This window comes from Castanea sativa, chromosome 1, assembly GCF_040712315.1.
Source record: "Castanea sativa cultivar Marrone di Chiusa Pesio chromosome 1, ASM4071231v1".
Classification (NCBI taxonomy): Eukaryota; Viridiplantae; Streptophyta; class Magnoliopsida; order Fagales; family Fagaceae; genus Castanea; species Castanea sativa.
This window is the reverse complement of record NC_134013.1, coordinates 60,510,877-60,520,345: the sequence shown is the minus strand read 5'-3', so window position 1 is coordinate 60,520,345 and position 9,469 is coordinate 60,510,877. Positions and strand designations below refer to the sequence as shown.

The 9,469-nt window shown below is 33.2% G+C and overlaps 1 protein-coding gene across 1 annotated transcript; it reads left to right on the top strand.

The window, feature by feature from the left end:
• The first annotated feature begins 2,377 nt into the window (after positions 1–2,377).
• LOC142631362 (expansin-A22-like) lies at positions 2,378–3,485 on the top strand. Its single transcript, XM_075805504.1, has 2 exons — positions 2,378–2,474; positions 2,866–3,485. The coding sequence occupies exons 1-2, from the start codon at positions 2,378–2,380 to the stop codon at positions 3,483–3,485; spliced, it is 717 nt and encodes a 238-aa protein (XP_075661619.1).
• The last annotated feature ends 5,984 nt before the right edge of the window (positions 3,486–9,469 follow it).

Here is a 9,469-nt window from a genome sequence, read left to right as displayed (position 1 = left end):
GTGTGACCACGATAAAAAGTATTTTTAATGTATGTATGATCTAATAAGAAATATTTTGATTGCAAAAAAGTGTGACCTATATATAGTAATGATTTTTTTGGTTGAGAAGTCTTTTTTTTTTTTTCCTTTTTTGGAGAAGAAGCTAAGAAGTCTTATAACGGTAGATTTCTTTTTTATTGAGAAACTCTTTAGGTCGTATATAGAGGTTAATTAATTAATTTTATTAGTTTTAGTTTTAGTTAATAAAAATAATGTTTTTTCGTTAGGTGTTAGATATTATCAGAAGGACGCTATATTTTAAAACTCTTTAAAAAGAAAAAGTTTCAGTTTCAGTTTTTTTTTTTAATTACCGCTCTGTTTGTTTCGATGTAAAATATTTTCAAATGTAAAATATTTTTAAGTGTTTGGAATGACAAAATGTGTGAAAATGCAAACTGCCAACAACCACCTCAAATGAGCAAAAACCACAAACAGCCACCCCAAAAAGCATAAACCATTAAACCACTCCAAAAACCAGATTTGGAAGAGAGGAAAAAGACAGCTACCACCAAAAAATTTGACCATTAAACCACAAATCTAAGCACAAACCACCAGCAATCCACAACATATGAGAATTAAGCCACAAATTCGACCAAACAACTCCATAACCACCCAAAAGAAAGCCAAAAAAAACCCATGAAATAAAAATGATGTTTCAGATCACAGTTTCGTTTCATCTTTGCTCGCCACCGTAGCACCTTCCAAACGTTGATGGTAGATCATGACTGCAGCACCTTAGCACCTTCCTTTGATCTACCCATGAAACAGAACTGCGATCTACATTTCAGACAAATCAAAACCCACGAAGTCTTCCTTGGTCACCGTTATCCACCGTAGCACCTTCCTTTGATTGCAGCTATCCAGATCATGCCGGAAAGCTTCATTGACCACTACTGGCATCACAGCTCCCCACCAAGAAGCCCTCCTCGTGACTTTCTTTTTCTACGCGAGATGGGTATGAGAGAAGGGAGACAGATCCAACGATGGGAGGCGCTGACGGAAGTTGCAGTTGGCCGGTGGTGCCTCAAACCTTGGACCCAGTGATTGGTGAGAGAGGGGACCAGAGGTGGCTGGGTTTTTGGAGAGAAATTTGATCTTGGAGAGTTTGAGCTTTAAGTGACTGTTGGAGTGTTGTAGGGTGATGAGTATCGGGGTGTGAGGGAGTAAGCAAATGTAAAATGTTTTACCAAAATTTTAAGTATAAAATATTTTACATAAATTTGCTTAGGTTGATTAGTTAACTGAAAATATTTTATTTTTGACCAAATATTTTACTGCAAAACAAACACCGTAAAATTGAAAAATATTTTCTTGAAAATATTTTACATTGAAACAAACAGAGTGTACATTTCACAATTTTTAGAAAGTTAGCTATGTCACTCGGCATAAGTTAAGGAATTCTAGGGTTTCAAAATCAAACTTATTCTCAACTTTGACTTTTATATGTTATATGTATCTATATATAAATATGGATATATAAGCAAATTAATTACCAAAAAAAGAAGAAGATATATAAGCAAATTAGACTACACAGCCTTCTCCTGTATGTATTTGTCAAATTTGTGTGGTGTAATGGAAATTCTCCTTTTCTTTTCTTTTCATTTTATTTCCTCCTTTAATTCTTGGTCTGATGATAATAGATATCATCAGAAGGGGTGCTGTATACTAAAACTCTCTAAAAAAAAAGGTTTTAGTTTTAGTTTTTTATTTTTATTTTATTTTTATTGCATTTCAGAATTTTTCAAAAAGTTAGCTATGCCACTCGGCATAAGTTAAGGAATTCTAGGGTTTCAAAATCAAACTTATTCTCAACTTTGACTTTTATATGTTATGTATCTATTTATAAATATAGATATATAAGCAAAATAATTACCAAAAAAGAAGAAAATATATAAGCAAATTAGACTAAACAGCCTTCTCCTCTATATATTTGCCAAATTTGTGTGCTGTAATGGAAATTCTCCTTTTTTTTTTCTTTTCATTTCCACCTTTACTTCTTTACCATTTGCGGCTCGATCTTTTCTAGCTAGCCTGATTAATTTCATGGTTATTAAAAATTATCCCTCTAGCTAATTTTTTTTTCAGTCATATAAAGTCCGTACTATTAATTCCCACCATTCTTGCAGTTGAATTACTATCAGAATCAAAGTCATATTATTTTACCTTAATTGTTTCCCTTTTCCACCTATAATTACCATCTTCTTGACCTATCTTAAGGATGCAGTAGTCTCTCTTTCTCAATATTTTATCTCTCTGTCTCTAACTCTTTCATATAGTCATGGCCAGGTCTCAAAGCTTGTTTTCATGCATAATATTCATGACTCTTTTTGTGATAACCATGAGCAAGAGAATCGCCATTGATGGGGAAATAGATAATAATTGGTACGATGCACATGCAACATTCTATGGTGACATGACTGGTAGCGAAACCATGCGTAAGTATAATTATATTTTCATAGCTAGTGTTGGAGAAATGATAGACTGTAGTTGTAGTTCTAAGTTTTTAATTAATGATAGCGTACAATTTTATTATTTATTTTGTGTGTTGCATGTGACAAAGTCATAGCCTTCTAGTTTCTTTTACTACGGCATACTAACTCTTCTTAATTGTTCTTCACATTATAAATAAAGTCATGTTAATTTTTTTTTTGATAAGTTGCAGATTTTGTCATCAACATTCGATATTTATTTTAATAATTTCAAGTGTTTCATTTTAATCTCTATATCTTCAATATTGTTTCAAAAAGTTCAAAATTTTCAATATTGATGAGTTATGAGTATTACTTGTCAAAATTATGATTTCTAACTTGAAAAAATATGCGACAGAGGGAGCTTGTGGGTATGGTAATCTTTTTGATCAAGGATACGGCCTTAGTACAGCAGCCCTAAGCTCTGCACTCTTCAACAACGGACTCACTTGTGGCGCTTGTTTTGAGCTCCAGTGTGTCAATGATCCACAATGGTGCATAAAAAATGCTGGCACTATCAAAATCACTGCTACCAATTTCTGCCCTGCTAACTATAGTAAGACTCAAGACCTTTGGTGCAATCCCCCACAAAGACACTTTGACTTGTCCATGCCTATGTTCACAAAAATTGCACAATATAAAGCTGGGGTCATCCCTGTTAAGTATCGCCGCGTCCCATGCATTAAGCAAGGAGGAGTTAGGTTTGAGTTGAAGGGAAATCTAAATTGGTTGCTTGTATTGGTGTACAATGTTGGAGGTGCTGGTGATATTTCTAATGTCAAAATTAAAGGCCCTAATACCAATTGGATTCAAATGACTCGCAATTGGGGTCAAAATTGGCAGACCGACACAAAATTAATTGGTCTAACCTTGTCATTCCAAGTGACCACTAGTGATGGGAAGATGCTACAATTCGATAATGTTGTACCTCGTAATTGGCAATATGGCCAAAATTTTCAGGGAAGGTTTAATTTTTAGAAAGTCACTAACATTCTGTAGTTTACTATTACTAGTTGATTTCTATCGCTAGTACATCTTTATGTTTTTTCCTAGAAAATAAGCTTGTACTGGGTACTTGGCAATGTCGTCCAAACCCAATAGTATGCAATTTTGGAATATATTAAGAGACTTTCTCTTTATGCTTTCCGTAATATTTTTCATTTTGACATAATTTACTCCTATATATTTGAGTGTCTAACCAACTAATGTAACTCAATTAGTTGGTACTTTTTGTATTTTTCGAATGAAAATATCTATGATTGATGATTCAACTCCTTCTTCCCCATTGTAATACTGAGTTAATAAAAAAAAAATCAAGTTTTGTTTATACATCAAGATTCGCATCTCATTTGACATTCACTTACATTCTAGAGAAAGCTTGATATAATGAATGTCTAATATAACTTGCAGAATGAAGGCCATCTCTTCTTAATAAGCCATTTTCCGCCCCCAAATAAGAAGCGATTCAAATTAAGAAGCAATCATATAAATACGAATATTCTTTGAAGAACTAGCATGATAGATGTAAATAATTTTCTGCTCTATGACCCACATCGCTCCGCTCACGACCCATTTGGTGTATTATAGGTCTAAATAAACACTTTCACTTTGCAATCATCTTCGTATATTCTAACTAATAATTATAGTAAGGTAATTATTGTTTTGGTTTTTGTTGTCTTTTTCATTCGTATTTCTTTATTTTATCATGACACAAATTCTCCCTCTACCTCATGAATTTGTAAAACTTTAAAGTTGTTCTGTAATTTATTTTTTCTTCTACTTTAAGAGATCAACTTTGATGAAATCATGTATAATATTTTCCATCTGTTATTCCTTCTTCCTCTTTTCTACCCTAAATTGTCTTAATTAATTTAATTATATTTGGTCCAGTTTATAGTCTTATAGATCAAATAGTTGACATCTATATATGTTTCTAACAAAGACATATAGTGTTCAAAGGCCAAAATGGGCTTTTGCCCTTTTCGCAAAAAAAAAAAAAAGCATGTTGCCCCATTTTCCAAACTAATTAGGAAAATGCTCATCTTTTGAAACTCGATTTTCTCAAAATCGAGTTAAGCCCTATAGCGACGTTTTAAGGAGCCTATAGTGACGTTTTTAAAAACCTATATATGCGTTTTGTAACTCGAACTCCATGAAGTCGAGTTATAGGTTAAAAAAGAAAAAGAAAAACTTGCATGTAACTTGATTTCATGGAGGTCGAGTTACAAAACGCCGCTATAGATTCTTAAAACGTCACTATATGCTCCTTAAAACGTCGCTATAGGGCTCTAGAATATTTTTTTTTGATACTCGATTTTGAGAAAATCGAATTTCAAAAGACGGTTATTTCCCTAATTAGTTTGAGAAATGGGGCATTTGCCCTTTTTTTTTGTGAAATGGGCATTTGCCCATTTTCGCTAGTGTTCAAATTCCTCATTTCAACTATTGAATAAAAAAGAAATGTTCTTAGTCTATATATTCTAGAATATTAAAAAAAAAAAAAAAAATAAAAACCTACTAGAAGTTTCATCATTCCAAGAGGCCAAATTCGTGTACTATGAAAAACTTTTTTTAGAATAAAAAAGAGAGCTATTAGAAATGCATTTACTTATGTCACACTATGCATTGTCTAGTAGGTCTCTTTTTTATATAGATTTTAATAGATCTGTTAATTACAAAGAAGTGAGTGACCTGCATTAGTAAGAAGTCTTTTTAATGTTTGTATGGTTAAATAAGAAGTCTTTTAATTATAGTAGAACAATAATAAAGTTATGCAAAGTTAGCTAGCAAAAAAATAATAATGTTAGCTATGTGCTATGCGCCCACTCTATGAATCTATGGCAAGAATTCTTTATCATTATGCCAAGTTCTATAAAATGAACAATATGAGTTTGAAGGTTTTGTCTTAGAAATCTTTGTGTTTGTTCTCTATGGTCTATTTAAATTTTTCAGTGAATAAAATTTGGTATAGGCGTAAATGCACTTTTGGTCCCTACATTTTAAGGTCATTTCTATTTTAGTCCCTACATTTTCATTTCACTACTTTTAGTCCCTAAATCAATTAACGCGTTTCATTTTGGTCCTTACCGTTACTCACTTAACAAAAATTGCTAATGTGGCAAACGACGTCTACTGCTGGCACATTAAATGCTGACGTGGCCAATAAAATAATATTAAAAATGCCACTTCAGCTTATAAATTGAAAAAAATTATTTATTTATTTTAACTAAATAAAAAATTAAAAACAAATTGTTTAAAAAAGAAATTAAATTAAAAAAAAATATTTACATTATGTTCTTCCCAGTCAGTGCATGGACAATATATACATAAACAAAAATGAAAATTGCAATGCAGTAGAAAATGAAAAATGGGTAAGAAAAAAAAAAGAAAAAGAAAGGAGAGACCAAATATCGTGAGTGAAGAGGATGAACCAAAAAACATTGAGAAGGAGAGCACAGAAGAGAAGAACAGCATAGGTACGCCCAAGTTTTTGATTGCTACTCTCAATGGCCACCAAAGCGAACAATGCTATCCCCAGATTTATCAGCAAAACCCCATTGTACAATGCTCCCAGAGATCCAATCAACACGCACCCTATCTGGGTTTTTTTTTTTTTTTTTTTCACATTATTACAAAAATCAAATCTTTAATAGATTAATCAAGAAAGAAACCCTAAATAAGTGTTTGGGTGCCAAGAAAAACAATATACAATTTTGGTCGATGATGGCGTTCATCTCGGCCTCCAAGGCGCTCCTCGTGCATCAGAGCCATTGTCTCTGATTTCATGTTTGTCACCACCATTGTTATGGGTGTGTGTTTCGATCACTCTCCTCCGCTCAGATCTGACGACGTCCGGTGACATTTCAATCTCCTCTGCTCAAATCCGGCGCCGTGGTGGTGGGTTTGCAATTTCCCTTCTCTCTTCCTCTTTGCGGAGGCGCTGTGGTGGTGGGTTTTGTAATGGATTGGTTTTGGTTTGGATTGGTGATAGAGAATTTGGTTTTTTGTGGGTGTGTTGGATTTTTGTGCCTTTTGATTTTGGGTGTTTCATGTTATCATGTTCTTGATTTTGAGAAATAACTCACGATGACTAGGAAGAACATAATGTAAAGAATTTTTTTAAATTTAATTAATTTAATTTCTTTTTTAAACAATTTCTTTTTAATTTTTTTATTTAGTTAAAATAAATAAATAATTTTTTTTTAATTTATAAGCTAATGTGGCATTTTTAATAGTATTTTATTGACTACGTCAGCATTTAATGTGCCAACAGTGGACACCGCTTGCCACATCTGCAATTTCTGTTAAGTGAGTAATGGTAAAGACCAAAATGGAACGCGTTAATTAATTTAGGGACTAAAAGTGATGAAATGAAAATGTAGGGACCAAAATAGAAATGACCCCAAAATGTAGGGACCAAAAATGTATTTACGCCTTTGGTATATGGATCCAATTTGTTAAAAATATTTCTTCTTCAAAACGGTATTTTTCTACATAAAATTTGCATTGTTACACATCTAAAATCTGCTCTTTTTTTTACAACCAAAATCTGCCCTACACTGTTTCATAAAATCTACAGTGCACTGTTTCATAAAAATCTACACTATACTGCACTATTCAATTAAATCTACATTGTTTATAATAACTTTCTGCGTTGTTTTTAAAAATAACTTTTTATTGGTTATGTGCGTACCCAGATGTGGTTATTAGGCCTGAGAGGTATTTGGGCTCACAATTTATTTGTATGGTGGGCTTTTGGATTTCCTACAACGGGTGAGGCTATGCTCAGCGAACACAGTATCCCAATTTCCCTTGTTACCCTAATTTCTATCCACCTTCTTCCAGGATGATCTCTTGCTCTAATCCCCCTTCTCCGGATTTGCCAGCCCCCTCTATTGAAGCTTTCTTGCCTATTTATAGCCAAAGTTAGTGGAATAGTCATGATCATTATCCTGGTGGGTGGATGGAAAGGTCTAATAATGTATCTCCTTAGTGGAGTCTTTAACTGTGAGTGGGAGAGGGAGGCAGTGGCATTGGAACTAACTTCACCGCTGGAACTGATGCTCGACAGGGGTATTCCCTAGGCAACAGAGTGAAGGTCCAATACCATTTCACTTAAGTGGACGTTTGGTGATGTATGGGATAAGAGGATAGTAGTGTTGGAACCTGCTCCGCCAGGAGGTTCTGTGCTTGGCGGTGGTACCCCCTAAGTGCTGCCGAGTGATACTCCACCCTCGCCGGCCATGCCGTGAGTGCTTCCACGTGTGATCAGTGTTAGATTCTCACACGTGTTATTACATTCGTGGGCCTCTGGGTGAGTGGGCTTGAAGGAGGGTGGTGCCCGTACAGGTTATCTTTGTATTTGTTTAAATTTCTCAGTGAATAGGTAGAACATATTGAATACATTTATTGCCTTGGATGGTCTCAATTTGAATTCCTTTTGACATTGTTTCCTTCATATTCAAAATCAATAATTATTAGACTACTAGGACTCTCCTCTTTGTGTTGGATTGAAGTTTTTACTTTAGCTCACAAATTTAGTGGCAACTCTCAATTGTATTTGGTATGAAGGGAGGTATTACCTATGTGGTGATTCTACAAAGTTTCAAAAATTGACGTTGAAAACAATGTACAACTCACACCAACATCTGTAATCAAGGAAAACAAAAGGAGTTATTCAATGACTACTACAAAACAACAAAGGAAAAAGATACAAAGAATATTTTAAAGTTGTCTTTTAATTTATTTGAAATATTGCTTAAGCAGTTCTTTAAATTTGTGTTTCATACATTTATTGGACAATTGAGGATGTTAAGAATTGAAATCTTAATTTTAATTTTAATTTAAGTTTTTTTTTTTTTCATTATGCAATTTAATGTTTCATATCAAGGATAGAAAATTTTGAGATTAATATCCTAATGTACAATAAAAAAGGAAAAGGCTTTACTTCTTCAAATGCAATATTTTTTCCATGCGTCGCACGGGTTAACGACTAGTTCTTACCTTGTTAGTGTTGAAGTTTTTTAAATTTGTGTTTCATACATTCATTGGACAATTGAGGATGTTAAGAATTGGAATCTTAATTTTAATTTTAATTTAAGTTTTTTTTTTCATTATGTAATTTAATGTTTCATATCAAGGATAGGAAATTTTGAGATTAATATCCTAATGTACAATAAAAAAGGAAAAGGCTTTACTTCTTCAAATGCAATATTTTTTCCATGCGTCGCACGGGTTAACGACTAGTTCTTACGTCTTATTAGTATTTGCAATTGCAAAACACCTTCGCTCTATCTGGCTCCATTATCCAATACATGGGGTTTCCATGATTGAATCTTGCTCTGCCACACCTAATTTCCATCATGTTTAGACATTTCATGCACCTTTCATTTTCAATTAATTAATAAAATATTGATAAAAACGAAAAAAATACAAAAAAGAAATTCTTGAAATTGTATCATATCAATTAACCATTTTAGGTAGTATTATTTTATTTATGTGACAAACCGTGATTGACCGCATTTACTTTCGTATAAATCAATTATTTCTTCTCAACCAATTACACTAACCAAGTGAGGGATTTTTTTTTGTTAGGAAAAAAATACCATTTTCTTTGTTGAGAAAAGGCTCTTAGTTTATTTTTTTGTCATACTAGATTTTTTTTATTAACTTAACTATTTATAATTAAATAATATACATAAATAATCTCATAAATGTTTCATCATTCTGCAAATTAAACTGTGTACTCATTCTTCCTTGTACTTGACCCGAATTCAGGGAGCAGAAAATGCCTTCGGCAGAAAGTTATTCCGCTAAAATTCCCAAAATGGGCACACTTAAAGAAGCACCCGTAAGCGAAGCAGTCAGGCAGCCCTCAGGGGTACCTTCGTAACTTCACATTTAACGCTCCGTTAAATTCCTTCCGCAGAAAATGAAGGCTCTTCACTCTCCAGTGACTCTTC